Source organism: Salvelinus alpinus, chromosome 11, assembly GCF_045679555.1.
Source record: "Salvelinus alpinus chromosome 11, SLU_Salpinus.1, whole genome shotgun sequence".
Classification (NCBI taxonomy): Eukaryota; Metazoa; Chordata; class Actinopteri; order Salmoniformes; family Salmonidae; genus Salvelinus; species Salvelinus alpinus.
In genome coordinates, this window is record NC_092096.1 from 50,961,942 (window position 1) to 50,980,366 (window position 18,425).

Sequence of the window (18,425 nt, forward strand, 5' to 3'; positions counted from 1 at the left end):
CTTCGTCAGTATTACTTATGGCTAGGATGCGGGGATTGAGCTCGGGCCGATTCCGGTGTGAGGTATCTGGCCCAAATGTATTACTTGGCGCTTGGCCCGATTCCCGTGTGAGTTATCTGGCCCAAATGTATTACATGTATTATAATGCGAATTGTAATGTGTAACATATCTTACGAAATGGGTGATGGACATCCACAAATTAATAAATACCATACAAAACGTAACATGTCATACCAAATTTATTGTTTAGGATTTACTACAGAATAATACGAAATGCTTAGAAATCAGGTTACATCCAAAACTCGTGTACCGTGGTACTATCTCTGCTGATCACCTCTGCCAATGAATTTATCCGTATCTAAAGGTAGTAGACAGCTGGTGACATCTTGAGACTAATATAACATAGCAGGCGCTTGACGACAATTTAAAAAAACTGTCGGGGGAGGTTTTCTGCACTGTTCAACAAATCTGATCAGTGCAGAAGAAAAACTCCCCCAATATTAAAAAAAAAATGTACATATTATCAAGCGCCTGCTACGTTAGTTTGCTCTCAAGATGTCTCCAATTGTCTACTACCTCAGAGACGTATAACGTGATTGGCAGACGTGAACAGCAGAGATACTGCCATGGTAGACCAGTTTTGATTGGTGTACAGTTTAGTACTCGGTGGCGTTTGCCTGTCTATTTAGCGAATATGAAAGTAAGTATTTTGAAAACATTTCCGAGAATTGACATTGCCAACAAACGGAAATGTTTTCAGAATAAATAGCTCCTCCCTCGACAGATCGATCATCTCGAAAACGAAAGCAGATAGCCCACCACCTTACATGATTAGATTGTGATTGAAGGAGTGGGACGGGTTTCGAGTTATTTATATATTATTTTCTCCCCCCCTCCTTTCCCACAATGGAATATTTTATTTTCAAGAGGAAGGAGAAGAAAAAGTGGGCGGGAATATAACTTTTCAGGATGTAGTCCGCCCTAAAACCCCACCGAAGAAGATCACCAATGCGAGTTGTTGTTCTTCGTTTTTACGCCATATGCATTGACACGAGCGCACCTTTCGTATAAAGTTCCTTGTATTAGAGTACAATAAATCAACGTATTGGAATTTTTAAATTCGGATTCGTATTCACATCTTCGATTTCACTTGGATCGTTTTCACTTTTGAACTTGTTTCTTTGTTTCTTTTGATCCAACCAACTGTCGCACTCCTATCCCTCGGACTGGTTTTGGCTCTCTGCATCTTGATAACGTTACATTTTGAGAGGCACTTTTATAACTTTTATATCACAACTTTTTACGCAACGCCAAATAGTTGCGGCGGAATTAAACTGTCGACGCACGGGGATATTCATCGCCATTCAGTGAAATCCTCGCACATCAAACCTCAAAGGGTTAGTTTGAAATCTGGTTGGGTCTGACCTACTTTTTACAGATATTGAGTCTGTCAAGGCTTGCCTAGTCGCCATGGAGAGGCGGGACAGTCGCCAAGCAACATCCGATTACCCTCACCCATTTATACACAAACTGAAACTGACCAGGGCTCAGAGAATACGGGTGAGTTGTCTTATTATGCTTGAGGAAATGTGGTAAGAGTTTAAGTTGAAAAGAGGACACATTTGAATGGTTTGTGTGTCTGCATGCATGTGCCTATTGTTGTTGATCAACTGTGCACGCATCTGTTTTCTGGATTCATTGTAGCATGTAGCAGCTTGTTTAGGAACTATATGATACAATCTGATACATTGTAGCCTGTGCCAGAATGTGTGCATCTGTGTGTGTGATGAATATTATACATTGCAGGCTACCTACCCTATTTAACTTACTATTCTCCATATATTAACATGTCCCTCCAATCCACAGGGCATGGTGTTGGGCACCATCCTCTTCCCCATACGAATCTTCCTGGTCGCCCTCTGCTTCCTGTTGATGTGGCCTATTGCCCGGCTGCGTTTGGCCGGCTTGTCAGAGGAGGAACGCTCCCGGCCAGTAGTGGCGGGGTGGCGTTGGTGGCTGCTACATTCCATCATCCGGTTCCTGAGCCGGGCAGCGTTTTTCTTCCTGGGGTTCTGGGTCCAGGTTAAAGGTCGTAGGGCGGGGTGTAAGGAGGCTCCCGTGCTGGCGGTGGCGCCTCACAGTAGCTTCCTGGACATGTTGGTGCTGCCGGAAACCCAGCTAGCTACAGTGGTGTCCCGATCGGAAAACCAAAAAATCCCTGTTATAGGGGGTGAGTGTGGGGGTAACTGGGAGTGGGACACATGCGCGTGTGCACACACACACACACACACACACACAGTTGACTAAGGTGGTGTCCAGATTGGAGAACCAGAGCCTGCCAGTAATAGGGGGTGGGTGTTATGCGGGATACTTGGAGTGACTGGGTCAAAGTTTACCTTTAAAAGAAACAGATCTAGTATTTGATTACTGTCCTCAAATGGTAACCTTAATCACTGGGGATAGAATACCACACTGGGGGCAACATCATTCTACTCTGTTGGGGTGAGATGGAGAATGAGAGGGGGGGTCGAGGTTGGGAAAGGAGGGAGAGATGGGGGAGGGATTGGAGAATAGGGAGCATTGAGAAATGTTGACAAACTTCTAAAACAAACTATTGCCTCATCACTTCTCTTGTTTGTGTTCTCCCGCTATCTTTTCCTGTCCTTCCCGCTTTCTTTTTCTCTTACCTTTTCCCTTCGTATTCCCTTTCCTATCTCTTCAGTAGCACAGGCCTTCAGTGGCTTTTGTGTCCTAAACAATATAATAATCATGTTATTATGGTTGTCACCCTACCCTGATGAAGCCTGTCGAAACGTTGGATATTACATTTTTGCATCTGAGCTCCTAGAGTGTGCGGCCCTCCTTTATTTTCATGTCACATTATAACAGCCTTGTGTATGGTTTCTTTTTTCTCTCCCTTTAGCCCTCCTGGCGTTTAACCAGTCAGTGATGGTAAATAGGAAGAATCCAGAGTCCAGGAAACAAGCTATTGCGCAGATCATAGAGAGGCTCACCTCCAACGGCTACTGGCCACAGGTAAGCAGTGTTCAAAGGTCATATTAGGCCAATGGAGGTAACGGGTGAAACGGAGTAGTCTTGTCCGAGACATGTAAACCCAATTGTTCAAGGATTTCCTATGGTTGATACATTGGGTTACCACATAGGCGACGTGGGCTCACATCCAACCAGTTACACACATGTAACATCACTGCATCAGTCTTGTGTCATGTAGCGCAATGACTCTTGAGTTAACGGGCACGATAGAATGATGTAAATATAGGACAATTAACATTACTGATGAATGGACGACTGTTATAGAACTGGTTTAACGCCTTCTTTCTCTGTATATACATCAATCACTGTCTCAATCTCTATCCCTCCCTCCATCTTTTTCTCTCTCTCTCCCTCTTTCTCCTCCTAATGAACCTTGCTGATGGACTGGTTTTACTAACTCCCTTGCTTTCTCACTCCCCATCTCTGTCATTGTCTCTATTCATCAATCACGGTCTTTCTCTCCCTCTCCCTCCCCACTATCCCCTCCCTCTCTCAGATGCTGATGTTCCCAGAAGGCACCACTACGAACGGCACCATTCTCATCAAGTTTAAGCGTGGTGAGAACCAGACCTTGGTTCAAATACTATTTGAAATCTTTCAAATGCTTTTAGCCTTTGCTTTAGCCTGCCTAGGGTGGCAGATTGGCGGTGTTTGCACTTTTGCTTCTATTCTAATAGTTTAAATAATTTCTAATAGTATATGAACCTGGTATTGGTGAGCACACAAAAAATATCTTGGCTAAAATCAACAAACTGTCACTTATGCTGAACCTGAAGAAATGGATGGCATGTTGTGTTACGTAGGGAGGGGAGAAAGAAAGGTGTGAGCTGACTGGTTTACTGTTCTCTCTCTCTCCCTTCGAGGTGCCTTCCTGGCTGGAGTCCCAGTCCAACCAGTTCTGCTGCACTACCCCAACAAACTGGTGAGTAGAGAGGGAAATGAAATAGAAAGTGAGTGGTGGAACGAAGCGCTGCCTCCGGGAGCATATATGGTCTGGGATGACAACACTACCACTAGACCAGCTCCAGACAGAGTAGTTAACTTGCTGATGGATTGGAATTGGGCCTGAGCGCACCCTTCCTATTAAGGACTACAGTGTGTTCTGGTCGTGGGAAAATACCATGTTGTTTGCTTTCTAATCATAGATACAGTGCCCTCCACTAATATTGGCACCCTTGGTAAATATGAGCAAAACTGTCTGTGGGGAAGAAGAAAAACATCTTTATATTCACAAAAATCAAACCTTTAATTAAAGTAAAAAATAATTGAAAGAAAAAATATATTATCATAAAATAAATACATGTTTGTTCTCAAATATATTTGTGCCACAATTATTGGCAGCCCTTCATTCAATACTTTGTGCAACCTCCTTTTGCCAAGATAACAGCTCTGAGTCTTCTCCTATAATGTGTAATGAGTTTGGGGAACACATGACAAAGGATCTGAGACAATTCCTCCATATACTGTAGTATCTCTCCAGATCCTTCAGATTCTCCAAGGTCCACGCTTGTGGACTCTCCTCTTCGGCTCATCCCACAGGTTTTCCATGTGGTTTAGGTCAGGGGACTGGGATGGCCATGGCAAAGCCTTGTTTCTGTGGTCATTGAACCATGTTTGTGTTGATTTTGAGATGTGCTTTGGATCGTTGTCCTGCTGGAAGATCCAACCAAGGCCCAGTTTAAGCTTCCTAGCAGAGGCAGTCAGGTTTTGATTTAATATCTGCTGATACATGATGTATCCTAACAAGTTGTCCAGTGCCTTTGGAAGAAAAACAGCCCCACAACATCAAAGATCCGCCACCATACTTCACAGTGGGGATGAGATACTTTTCTGCGTGGCTGTCTTTATGTCTACGCCAAATCCACCTCTGGTATTTGTTTCGAAAAAAGCTCTATTTTGGTCTCATCTGACCATAGAACCCAGTCCCATTGAAAGTTCCAGTAACATTTGGCAAAATGTAGGCGCTTGAGTTTGTTGTTTGACAGCAAAGGCTTTTTTTTATGGCAACCCTCCCAAACAACTTGTGGTGGTCGTAGTTTTGGAGACTTTCTGACCCAAGACCCAACTAACGTCTGCAATTCTCCAGCTGTGATCCTTGGAGATTTTTTGGCCACTCGAACCATCCTCCTCACTGTGCGTGGGGTCAATATAGACACACGTCCTCTTTCAGGCCGATTGTTAACATCTCCAGTTGCTTTAAATTATTGCCCTGAGAGTAGAAATGGTCATTTTCAACCGTTGAGCTTTTTTCTTATAGCCATTTTCTGGTTTGTGCAGCTCAACAACCCTTTGTCACACATCATTACTGTATTCTCGGGTCTTTCCCATAGTAATGGATGACTATGGGAACTTGGCCTGTGTGTCACCTAATATTTATACCCCAGTGAAACAGGAAAGTCATGGCTTACCACTTAAGTGTTCCTAATCACTCAAGTGAACTTAAAAATGTAAAATATGAATGGGTATATACTTCAGTTATATTTTACTCATAAGAATTTCTAGGGGTGCCAATAATTGTTTCGGATAAAAAATATTTGTCATTTATTTCACATTTTATTTTTTTCAATAATTGTACTTCAATTAAAGGTTTGATTTTTGTGAATATTTTGAATGAAAGACCAAGAGGATAAATAGCAGAGATGTTTTGCTCATATTTACCAAGGGTGCCAATATTAGTGGAGGGCACTGTTGTTAATCTTTGTGCATGTTTGAACTCCAATGGTGCAACAGCATGCCTGTACAGGGTGTGCTTTGAACTGGGTGACCTGTGCAATGATCTGAACATAATCAGGTGACGTACTGTCTGCACATGTGAGTTTAAAAGAAAACTTGCTTATTTTTCTAGGATACTGTGCGCTGGACCCACAAGGGCACAACCTGGTAAGGCATCATCTAAATTATATATATAATTTTAAATATGATAATCATTCAACTTTGTTATCTATAATATTGGAAATAAGCTATTTCTAAATGTTATTTCACTGATGGGTTTTGTTCCCTCCAGGATTGAGACACTGTGGCACACCTGCTCTCAGCTCTACACTAACGTTACCATTGAGGTATGATAGTGTTCTGTTTTCAGATTGGCTGTCAGTGTAAATGTCCTCTTCTCTTATTGGCGATATTACCTGTCGGTATTAATATCCTGTTCTGATTGCCTGTATTACCTGTCACTATAAATTATAAATCTAATGTTCTCTTATTGGCTACGGTACTTGTATTAATATCCTGTACTCTGATTTGGTTACAGTATCTGCCAGTATACACCCCCTCTCAGGAAGAGAAGGATGACCCTAACCTGTATGCAGACAACGTCCAGAAACTCATGGCCAAGTAAGTTTACACAGAATTTCTGCTTGTAATGTATGTGTATCTCATCTTTGGGCTCCGTCTTCTTGAGATGTGTGTTTGTTGTTGCTGTATGTGTGTTACTTTCTTTCATGATGCATTTTCTTCTTTGATGCACCTTTATGTCTAAACTTCTTTACAGTGAAATTATCTTGATTGGTGATCTCAACTGGTGTTGGTTAAAGCCGGTGTCTGATGATTTAAAAATGTTTTGTAATTCTATGAATCTTACCCAGTTGATTAACTCACCCACTCGCCCAAATCTTAAATGCCCAGATAAATCTACCCTGATTGATTTGATATTGACAAATGTTCCACATAAATATTCTGCGGTTGGTGTTTTTTGTAATGATTTAGGTGACCATTGTGCTGTTGTTGCTGTTAGAAATACAAAGGTTCCAAAGACAAATCCACGTTTTATTCGTAAGAGAAATTTGAAGTGTTTTAATGAGCAGGCTTTCTTTCATGATTTGTTTTATTTTGACTGGAGCAAGATTGAGCTTATCCCTGATGTGGAAACTGCCTGGATATTCTTTTATGATGGTTTTTTCCAAATAGTAAACAAACATGCCCCATTCCGCAGGTTCAGGGTTAAAGGGCGAGATAATCCATGGTTTTCTTCTGAGCTGTCTTGTATTATTCACGAACGTAATCTAGCCTGGGCTAAAGCAAGGAAATCTTGTTCTGATGCTGATTGGCTTATTTTTGGCAGTTAAGAAACAAGTGTTCTTTTCTTCTCAGGAAGGCCAAGTCTGAATATTTTATGTCTGTTACCACTGATAACCTGAATGACCCTAGAACGTTTTGGTATGCTATTAAGTCTATGTCTGGTAACAGTAATGTTAATGAATTACCGTCATGTGTTATGAAGGACTCTGTTGCTATATATGACAAAACTGAAATGCTGAATTGTTTCAATGAGCACTTTGTATCATCTGGTAGGCTGTTTGATTCAGTGTCCTCTGTCTCTGTACAACCCTGTGTGGATGAACCAGTGTCCTCTGTCTCTGTACAACCCTGTGTGGATGAACCAGTGAGAGCTGGTCAAACTTTTAGCTTTTTGCCATTCTCAGTGCAGGTGGTACATAAAGCCCTGAAATCCTTAGATCAAAGAAAGCCTGCAGGTCCTGATCTTTTGGATCCCTGCTTTTTAAATCTGGCAGCTGATTTCATAGCTGAACCACTTACATATCTGTTCAATCTAACCCTGGAATGTAATGAAATTCCAAATATCTGGAAATCAGCATTTGTCCTACCACTTTTAAAAGGGGGAGATCCAACTGTTTTAAATAATTATAGGCCAATCTCAAAGCTGTCACCCCTGGTGAAAATACTTGAAACCCTTGTAAGTGAACAGCTAAAAGAGTTTTTATTTACTAACTCTATTTTATCTATGTACCAATCGGGCTTCAGGAAGAAGCATAGCACAATTACAGCAGCCATGAAGGTTTTAAATGATATCACTGAAGCCCTTGACAAAAAACAGCACTGTCTCACTTTTTATTGATCTCTCTAAGGCTTTTGATACAGTTGATCATGCTATACTAAGGCAGAGATTGTTGAGTGTAGGTCTTTCGGAGCATGCAGTTGCATGGTTTGCTAACTATCTGTCTGATAGAACTCAGTGCATTCAATTTGATGGGCTTATGTCTGTTAAATTGTCTGTCCTGAATGGTGTGCCCCAAGGCTCTGTACTTGGTCCTCTCTTATTCACTATTTATATAAATGATTTAGACAAAATTGTCCAAAATGCACAACTTCATTTTTATGCTGATGATACTGTTATTTACTGTTGTGCCTCATCTCTTACAAAAGCTTTCCAGAACTTGCAAACTGCTTTTTATACTGTTCAACATACCTTGTCAATTGAAGCTTATCCTCAATACTGACAACTAAACTAATGGTGTTTTGTAATGCAAGAAATAGACCTCTGAACCTTTCACCTATTACTACCTGTCAGGGCAAGGAGATTGAGGTTGTAACCTCATATAAATATCTTGGAATTCTAATTGATGACGGCCTCTCTTTTAAATTGCATATTCAACAACTTACAATAAAATTGAAGCTGAAATTGGGTTTTTATTTTAGGAATAAGGCCTGTTTTTCTTTTGAAGCCAGAAGGAGGCTAGTATCAGCTACATTTATGCCTTTACTAGACTATGGGGATATTTTATATATGAATGCTTCCGCTCAGTGTTTGAGATCAATTGACACTCTTTACCATGGCACTTTGAGATTTATTTTAAACTGCAAAACCATTACGCACCACTGCACTTTGTATACCAGGGTTGGCTGGCCTTCTCTAGTCACTCGTAGGCTCAGTCACTGGTATACTTTTATTTACAAAGCCATTTTGGGTTTACTACCTTTTTATTTGGGCATTTTTATTGTTCAGAAATGTGGTGGGTACTCTCTTCGTTCGCTAGACTTTATCCTGCTAACTGTTCCAAATGTCCGAACTGAATTTGGTAAAAGGTCTTTTATGTACTCTGCGCCATCGTCTTGGAACACCTTACAAAATAATTTTAAACTGGAAGAACTTGTCCCGATTGGTGTTTTTAAATCACTGATGAGGGATTTTGAGGCTGATTCCCTGACCTGTCAATGTTTTTAATTTGCTGTTTTTGATATTGTTATACTCTTGTGAATTCAATGGTTTTTACTAGATTACTTGTAGTTTTTCATGTCTGTCTGTAATTTTTGTAATGACTTGGTGCTGCCTATCTTGGCCAGGACACTCTTGAAAAATAGATTTTAAATCTCAATGAGCCCTTCCTGGTTAAATAAAGGTTAAATAAAAAATAAAACATTTAAATAAAACATTTCTAACAGTATTGAGTTTACCTCTTTGAGCTTGTCAGGGCTCTGGGTATCACAGCTAAAGACTATGGCTGTGTACGAATACCTGTACTTGCGTTTTAAATTGTAGGCTTTTTGAGAAGAAAAGAATGAGTATGGTTTAAATGCCAGGATGTCATGCTCATTTACGCTTTTCATCTAGTAGAATTGCGCATTAGATGATGCATTCTCAGTAGGCTCAGCCTAGTATGGTGATATTTGTTGCTTACTGCGTTAGTTTTGACTAAATATGTAGTACGATTAGTAAACAATATGCAGTTTAAGTAAGTAGTAGGCACTGCTTATGTGAACGAGAGGTGTGTGTGTGGTCTAAAAGTATCATCTCCTATGTGTTTCAGGACTCTGGGTATCCCAGCTACAGACCATGTGATGGAGGGGCGTGTTCCTACCAGAATGCTAGGGGGGCTCTCCCTCCCCCTAGAACCCCCAGCCAGAGAAACCCTCTCACTGCTGCACAAAGACGGGTAAGAGACGTGTGTGTCACTGGAGGCTGGTGATGGGAGGACGGCTCATATTAATGGCTGGAATGGAGTAAATTAATTGGTATCAATCTGTTTGATTTGTTTTTATACCGTTAAGTACACTCGGTTCCAGCCATTACTATGAGCCAGTCCTCCCCAATTAAAGTGCCACCAGTCACCTGTGGTTTGTGTGCCTGTGTGGAGTCATACATATGTGCTCTATCAATTGTGTGTGTGTGTGCAGAGTCATATAACAATAACCATTTTGTATTAGAAAAGAAAATGTATAGAACTTGTTTGTTACTGTGTATAGAATGTATGAAAACTTCTGTATATGGTAACTTCCTATTTTGTTAGTTACACCTGGTGGTCACCTGTGTGGCTTACCTGTAGGAGTAGAATAAAGGGATTATGGGGAGATGCTGTTAGTGTTGAGTTGGAACAGGTGTGACGGGCCTTGGAAGATGCTACAGAAAAACAGTTTACGAATGTCTTATCACATTTTTATATTTACAAAAATATATTTAACTGTGACAACCCGTACATTGTGAGTAATACATATCTATCAACTCTCTCAAGTCATTAATGCGAATTCACGTTGGAAATGTGCCTGCAAAGCTTCTATAGAAATGGCTACTTTAGAATCTAGGAACTGAAGCCATGACAATATACACATACAAGTAACTGCCAAAATTAAGAAAACGCCAACGTAAAGGGCGTTAGGCCACCGTGAGCCAGAACAGCTTCAATTAAACTTCGCATAGAGTTCCAGACACGTGTAGAATCTATCAGAGGGTTGCGACACCATTCTTCCACGAGAAATGTCATAATTTGGTGTTTTGTTAATGGTGGTGGAAAACCCTGTCTCAGACACCACTCCAGAATCTCTCTCTCATAAGTGTTCAATTGGGTTGACATCTGGCGACTGAGACGGCATCGTTTTCATGCTCATCAAACCTTTCAGTGACTTCTTGTGCTCTGTGGATGGAGGCATAGCCATCCAATGGGGGCATAGCCATGGTAGATAAAATAATGGCCTGCCCAGCATTTTTATACATGTCCCTAAGCATGATGGGATGTTAATTAACTCAGGAACCACACCTGTGTAGAAGCACTTGCTTTCAAAATACATTGTTCCCCTCATTGACTCAGGTGTCTCATTGACTCAAATGTTGTGAGTTGCCTGTATACAGGACATTCGGAAAGTATTTTCCACATTTTTGTTACTTTACAGCTTTATTCTAAAATTGATTAAATATTTTTTTCCCTCAACACACATAATGACAAAGTGAGAACAGGTTTTGCAAATGTATTACAAAAACATATTTACATAACTATTCAGAACCTTTGCTATGAGACTTGAAATTGAGCTCAGGTGCATCCTGTTTCCATTGATCATCTTAAAGATGTTTCTAAAACTTCATTAGAGTGCACCTGTGGTAAATTCAATTAATTGGACATGATTTGGAAAGGCGCATACCTGTCAATAAAAGGTCCCACAGATGACAGTGCATGTCAGAACAAAAACCAAGCCATGAGGTCAATGTAATTGTCCGTAGAGCTCCGAGACAGGATTGTGTCGAGGCACAGATCTGGGGAAGTGTACCAAAACATTTCTGCAGCATTGAAGGTCCCCGAGAACACAGTGGCCTGGAAGAAGTTTGGAGCCACCAAGACTCTTCCTAGAGCTGGCTGCCCAGCCTAACTGAGCAATCGGGGGAGAAAGGCCTTGGTCAGGGAGGTGACCAAAAACCTGATGGTCACTCTGACAGAGTTCCTCTGTGGAGATGGGAGAACCATTCAGAAGTACAACCATCTCTGCAGCACTCCACCAATCAGGCCAGACAGCCAGAGTGGCCAGGCGGCAGCCACTCCTCAGTAAAAGGCACATGACGGCCTGCTTGGAGTTTGCCAAAAGGCACCTAAGACCATGAGAAACAAGATTCTCTGGTCTGATGAAACCAAGATTGAACTCTTTGGCATAAATGCCAAGCATTACGTCTAGAGGAAACCTGGCACCATTTCTACGGTGAAGCATGGTGGTGGCAGCATCATGCTGTGAGGATTTTTCTCAGGGGCAGGGACTGGGAGACTAATCAGGATCGAGGGAAAGATGAACAGAGCAAAGTACAGAGATGGTTAACCTTCTACCAGGACAACGACTCTAAGCACACAGCCAAGACAACGCAGGAGTGGCTTTGGGACAAACGTATCTGGAGAGACCTGAAAAATAGCTGTGCAGTGACGCACCCCATCCAACCTGACAGAGCTTGAGAAGATCTGCAGAGAAGAATGGGAGAATCTCCCCAAATACAGGTGTGCCAAGCTTGAAGCTTCATACCCAAGAAGACACAGCTGTGTGCTGTGATCGCTGCCAAAGGTGCTTCGACAAAGTACTGAGTGAAGAGTCTGAATACTTATGTAAATGTGATATTTCAGATTTTTTTTTGTGAAATTTGCAAACATTTCTAAAAACCTGTATTTGCTTTGTCATTATGGGGTGCTGTGTGTAGATTGATGAGAACAACAATTTAATAAATTTTACAGTAACACTGAACCTAAACCGGCTGCGTGCGTGCGCCATCGTACATACATTTATTTTGTCCCCCTACACCAAACGCGATCACGACACACAGGTTAAAATAGCAAAACAAACTCTGAACCAATGACATTTATCTGGGGACAGGTCGAAAAGCATTAAACATGTATGGCAATTTAGCTAGTTAGCTTGCACTTGCTAGCTAATTTGTCCTATTTAGCTAGCTTGCTGTTGCTAGCTAATTTGTCCTGGGATATAAACATCGAGTTGTTATTTTACCTGAAATGCACAAGCTCCTCTACTCCGCCAATTAATCCACACATAAAATGGCCAACCGAATCGTTTATAGTCATCTCTCCTCCTTCCAGGCTTTTTCATCTTTGAACTTATATGGTGATTGGCATCAAAACTTTCATAGTATTACCACGACTACCGGCAAAACATTTCGTCTTTCAATCACCCACGTGGGTATAACCAATGAGGAGATGGAACGTGGGTATCTGCTTCTATAAACCAATGAGGAGATGGGAGAGGCAGGACTTGCAGCGCGATCTGCGTCAGAAATAGAAAGGAGTTCTATTTTAGCCCTTGGCATCGCAGACTCTCATTGGCGCGCGCAATAATTGAAAAACATGGATTTCTAAATATATTTTGCGACGCTCGCGCACGCAACGTTTCCGGTCTGGTCAGCATGTAAGACTGTAACGTAACAAAATGTGGAAAAAGTCCAGTTGTCTGAATACTTTTTCAGAATGCACTATATGTAGGCTATTTTATCTATGGCTTTGTGTTTGATCGTAACTAGGCAGGTGCTCTCCATTCTTGTGTGCAGTGCTTCTTAAATTGTCATTTAGAAACCTCCCTTTCTCATTTCTCACCCCTTCAATCTGTTTCTCTCCTTCCATCTCCCCCTCTCCATCCTCAGTCTCAGAAAGTCAGAGGTTGAGGCGGCACTAACTCAGATGATTGACCGGTGTCAGTCAGAACAGGGTTGGAGGGCTGTTGTGGATGAGCTGGTCCCTCTTATGGGACTGACTGACAGACAGACTGCTGCTAAGATCTGTGGTCTCTATTCAAAGGTAAAGTACTCTGAGGTAAAATTGTCCTCCAGCGTCAAGCGTGTGTGTGCAGTACATCTGAGTATTTCTTGGTGTTGTGTGTACTTTGTTTCTGTGTTTGTGTAACAGTGACAACGTTTGCATGCACAAAGTATTCCGGCTACTAACTCATATTCCGCTTAAGGTCTTATTCGGGATAAGCTGTTTACATGTACCTTTTGATATCCTGTTCACGAGTATCCATGGAATCTGTGAATATACCGAATATTCCTAATTGACTTTCATATTGGTTAAATGTAATAGTACAGTGCATTAGGAAAGTATCAAATCAAACTTTATTTGTCACATGCGCCGAATACAACAAGTGTAGACTTTACCGTGAAATGCTTACTTACAACCCCTTAACCAACAGTGCAGTTCAAGAAGAAGAACATATTTACCAAGTAGACTATAATAAAAAGTAACACAATAACAAGGCTGTTGTACAGGGGGCACCGGTACCGAGTCAGTGTGCGGGGGTAGAGGTTAGTTGAGGTAATCTGTACATGTAGGTGGGGGTGTTGTGACTATGCATAGATAATAAACAGTGAGTAGCAGCAGTGTACAAAAGGAGGGGGGGGTGTCGATGTAAATTGTCCGGTGGCGATTTTATGAATTGTCCAGCAGTCTTATGGCTTTGGGGTAGAAGCTGTTGAGGAGCCTTTTGGTCCTAGACTTGGCGCTCCGGTACCACTTGCTGTTCGGTAGCAGAGAAAACAGTCTAGGGTGACTGGAGTCTCTGACAATTTTATGGGCTTTCCTCTGACACCGCCTATTATATAGGTCCTGGATGGCAAGAAGCTTGGCCCAAGTGATGTACTGGGCCGTTCGCACTACCCTCTGTAGCGCCTTACGGATGTCGAGCAGTTGCCGTACCAGGCGGTGATGCAATCGGTCAGGATGCTCTCAATGGTGCAGCTATAGAACCTTTTGAGGATCTGGGGACCCATGCCAAATCTTTTCAGTCTCCTGAGGGGGAAAAGGTTTTGTCGTGCCCTCTTCACGACTGTCTTGGTATGTTTGGACTATGATAGTTCGTTGGTGATGTGGACACCAAGGAACTTGAAACTCTCGACCCGCTCCACTACAGCCCCGTCGATGTTAATTGGGGCCTGTTCGGCCCGCCTTTTCCTGTAGTCCACAATCATCTCCTTTGTCTTGCTCACATTGAGGGAGAGGTTGTTGTCCTGGCACCACACTGCATGTTGTCGGTGATCAGGCCTACCACTGTGTCATCGGCAAACTTGATGATGGTGTTCTGGCCGTGCAGTCATGAGTGAACAGAGAGTACAGGAGGGGACTGAGCATGTACCCCTGAGGTGCCCCTCTGTTGAGGATCAGCGTGGCGGATGTGTTTTTACCTACCCTTACCACATGGGGACGGCCCGTCAGGAAGTCCAGGATTCAGTTGCAGAGGAAGGTGTTTAGTCCCAGTTGTTCTTAGCTTAGTGTTGAGCTTTGAGGCCACTGTGGTTTTGAACGCTGAGCTGTAGTCAATGAATATCATTCTCACATAGGTGTTCCTTTTGTCCAGGTGGGAAAGGGCAGTGTGGAGTGCAATAGAGATTGCATCATCTGTGGATCTGTTGGGACAGTATGCAAATTGGAGTGGGTCTAGTGTTTCTGGGATAATGGTGTTGATGTGAGCCACACCAGCCTTTCAAAGCACTTCATAGCTACAGATGTGAGTTCTACGGGTCGGTAGTTATTTAGGCAGGTTATCTTCGTGTTCTTGGGCACAGGGACTATGGTGGTCAGTTTGAAACATGTTGGTGTTACAGACCCAGTCAGGGGCAGGTTGAAAATGTCAGTGAAGACACTTGCCAGTTGGTCAGCGCATGCTCGGAGTACACGTCCTGGTAATCCGTCTGGCCCTGCGACCTTGTGAATGTTGACCTGTTTAAAGGTCTTACTCACATTTACTACGGCGAACGTGCCACACTATTCCGTCTAAGATCAACATATTCCAGGCATCTTATCCTGGTTTCACATAACCGGGATACAAGCTTTTTCGGGTTATTGTAAACAGGATTTGATGTTTTATATGCGTCAACTCAAAAACAGTGTACTTGAATATCCCAAGTAATAAAGGGATATTGGTGTGCATGTAAATGTGTGTGTGTGTTGCGTTGCAGGATGACAAGGTGGATCTCAGACAGATCTATCTAAGTGTGGCTGCTGTCTCCAGCTTTATGGACTTCAAGTCTCTCCTTCACATCGCCTTCACTGTAAGTACCTCTCCCAGTGTTTGTGTGTGTACGTGTAGAATGGATTCATAACCCCTGTGTTAATGTTTAGAGTACATGTTAAACCTGGTAGGAAGTTATGCATTTCAACCTATAAAGTGTGTGTACGTAGCCTGGGTCCCAGATCTGTTTGTGCGGTTGTCAACTCCAACATGTTTGGCAAGCGAGCAGGAGTTGGCAAGAGAGCAGAAACAGACTGGCATCCAGGTTAAGAACAGAGGAACAAACCCAGGCGGTATATACAGTATAAAGAGGGCGCTTTAACCTATAAACTGTACATATATAGTATATTTTACATGTGTTTGTATGCAGTGTATTTGTACAGTGCATTCGGAAAGTATTCAGACCCCTTCACTTTTTCCGCATTTTGTTACGTTACAGCCGTATTCTGAAATGGATTAAATACAGGGGTCTGAATACTTTTCGAATGCACTGTAAATGTATGTATGTACTGTATTTTCTAAATGGAATATTTTACAAACTGTATATTAACTTTATATACTTACATAAACTGTATATTTTTAACCCAATATAAACTCTGCTGTGTGTGTGTCTGCAGCTGTATGACAGAGAGGGTAGTGGCAGTCTGACTGCAGTGGATGTGTCTGACCTGATGGGGGCGCTAGTGGGGAGTCCTCAATACCACACAGAGGAGCTGTACTCAGAACTGTCCCGGAGAGGCGCGCCCACTGAACGCAAGACACCAATCTATATTAACATAATTTACATTTAAATGAATGAACAACATTTTTTTCATTTTTTTAAACATTTTTTTTTCTCCCCCAATTTCGTGGTATCCAATTGTTAGTAGTTACTATCTTGTCTCATCGCTACAACTCCCGTACGGGCTCGGGAGAGACGAAGGTCGAAAGCCATGCGTCCTCCGAAACACAACCCAACCTAGCCGCACTGCTTCTTAACACAGCGCGCATCCAACCCGGAAGCCAGCCGCACCAATGTGTCGGAAGAAACACCGTGCACCTGGCGATCTTGGTTAGCGTGCACTGCGCCCGGCCCGCCACAGGAGTCGCTGGTGCGCGATGAGACAAGGATATCCCTACCGGCCAAACCCGGACGACGCTAGGCCAATTGTGCATCGCCCCACGGACCTCCCGGTCGTGGCCGGCTGCGACAGAGCCTGGGCGCGAACCCAGAGTCTCTGGTGGTACAGCTAGCGCTGCGATGCAGTGCCCTAGCATGAATGAACAACTTGATTAATAAAATAAACGTATCTTTATTTTTTGGGGGACCCATCCTTTTTGTTACATGTATATTCTACACATTATTTACATGGTAGTTTTTTTTTTACACCGTAATTACATAACTATATTTTTGCTATTTGAGTCCATCTGGATAGATGGTACTTAAACACATCCGGTATACATTATATAAAGTGTTTTCAGTCAGAACTATTATAGATCATGGGTTTTTAAATTCACCCCTCAGCTACTTTCAGCCCATTCCAACTTACCTTGATTATTAGTGTTGTATTATTAAACTTGTTGTGGCTGTTGAGCAGAAACCAAGTCTGTGATCAGCTGTTTCAAAGAAGAGCGATCGTTCGACTGCCCCTAACTACTGGCTCTTTCTCAATTAATCTTTCCTCGATTCCCCCGCATCCTCTCTCCTTGCCTCCTTCTCAAAACCCATTAGAGAAGGTCTTACGGGAGGGACCGTGGACCTTCTCCAATACAGTTGAGGCGCCAAGGAGATAGGTAGCGAGAACTGAAGGAAAGACAAGTTGAGAGATGCACATCCTTGTCAACAACCCTAATGTTACATTGTTGTATCTCTACAGAGGAGCTGTTCAGAGTGCTGACCACCCATCCCACCTATCAGAAGCTGATCAGCGAGTACCTCACATCTGAGGGGGCAGAGTCTCCAACGCCATCGACTCCTCTGATCAATGGGAAGGTTGGAAACAATAATGAAGGATTGCCTAACGACAACAGATCGGCTTTGCTTTATAAAACCGCTGATAACAGCTCAGCTCTATCCCAGAAGAAGGATGACTAAGTGAAGGAACTCTGAAGCATAGTAATTGAATTCCTGACTGGGCAGTCTAATTGCTGTGGTCTGAAGGGCTATGTCCCTTCTAGAAATTATATTTATGTACTCTGAAGGCTAGTCTGTTGCTGGCTACGTCTCCAATGACACCCAATTGACTTTGATGGCAAATTCCCTTCTAGGAATTATATTTCTATGGTGCTTACACTGTTTTGAGAAATGGAGAAAACCTGCACGAAGCAGCGCCACAGTATCTACTGTAAGCCCCATAGATGTCAAAGGGAATATGTCATGACTAGTTTGTGTGAGTCTCAGATTAGTTATATATTGTTTACAATGTACATAGCTAGCTATGATTATGTCACGCAGTTCTGAGTCTGTTCATCAACAAGATGCTGTGAAAATAGTATCACAATAGTTATTTATAAATGTAATGTTTTAATAAAATTACGAGTTCTTGTATTTTGTACTGCTTGAAAGAGATGTGGTATGTGAATAATTTGTATTGTTTAAAGAACAAAATATATAAATCAAATGGAAATGACTATTCTCAAGATTTTTTATTGTATTATACATACAAATACACCTGTAGAAATCCACTTTTTAGAGCCGAGACACAATGGCCAGAGTTTACTGGAAAGTTTACATATGGTGTTGCACAACAATTTAAGTCAATAAAAGTCGTTGATTTAGTCAAAAGTATGATATATTTCGGCTAGAAGTGACAAATCCGAACTACCCACTTTGTGAAAATGTGCGTGAATGCGGTGTCTTTCTATGATATTACGTAATAATTATTTTAAGCCTACATTTC

At 42.1% G+C, this 18,425-nt stretch overlaps 1 protein-coding gene across 1 annotated transcript; it reads left to right on the forward strand.

Moving 5' to 3' along the window:
* The first annotated feature begins 903 nt into the window (after nucleotides 1-903).
* On the forward strand, nucleotides 904-18,156 carry LOC139534884 (lysophospholipid acyltransferase LPCAT4-like). Its single transcript, XM_071334411.1, has 13 exons — nucleotides 904-1,560; nucleotides 1,867-2,230; nucleotides 2,924-3,036; nucleotides 3,551-3,611; nucleotides 3,918-3,976; nucleotides 5,900-5,934; nucleotides 6,059-6,113; nucleotides 6,305-6,387; nucleotides 9,600-9,725; nucleotides 13,187-13,340; nucleotides 15,494-15,586; nucleotides 16,164-16,299; nucleotides 17,403-18,156. The coding sequence occupies exons 1-13, from the start codon at nucleotides 1,471-1,473 to the stop codon at nucleotides 17,618-17,620; spliced, it is 1,587 nt and encodes a 528-aa protein (XP_071190512.1). The 5' UTR covers nucleotides 904-1,470; the 3' UTR covers nucleotides 17,621-18,156.
* The last annotated feature ends 269 nt before the right edge of the window (nucleotides 18,157-18,425 follow it).

Excerpts from the sequence above, each read along its gene's own strand:
- LOC139534884 (XM_071334411.1), top strand. The coding sequence starts at position 1,471 with ATGGAGAGGCGGGACAGTCGCCAAGCAACATCCGATTACCCTCACCCA. Across the intron at positions 9,726-13,186 it reads TCACTGCTGCACAAAGACGG|TCTCAGAAAGTCAGAGGTTG; the intron begins GTAAGAGACGTG and ends CTCCATCCTCAG. Across the intron at positions 15,587-16,163 it reads TCCTTCACATCGCCTTCACT|CTGTATGACAGAGAGGGTAG; the intron begins GTAAGTACCTCT and ends GTGTGTCTGCAG.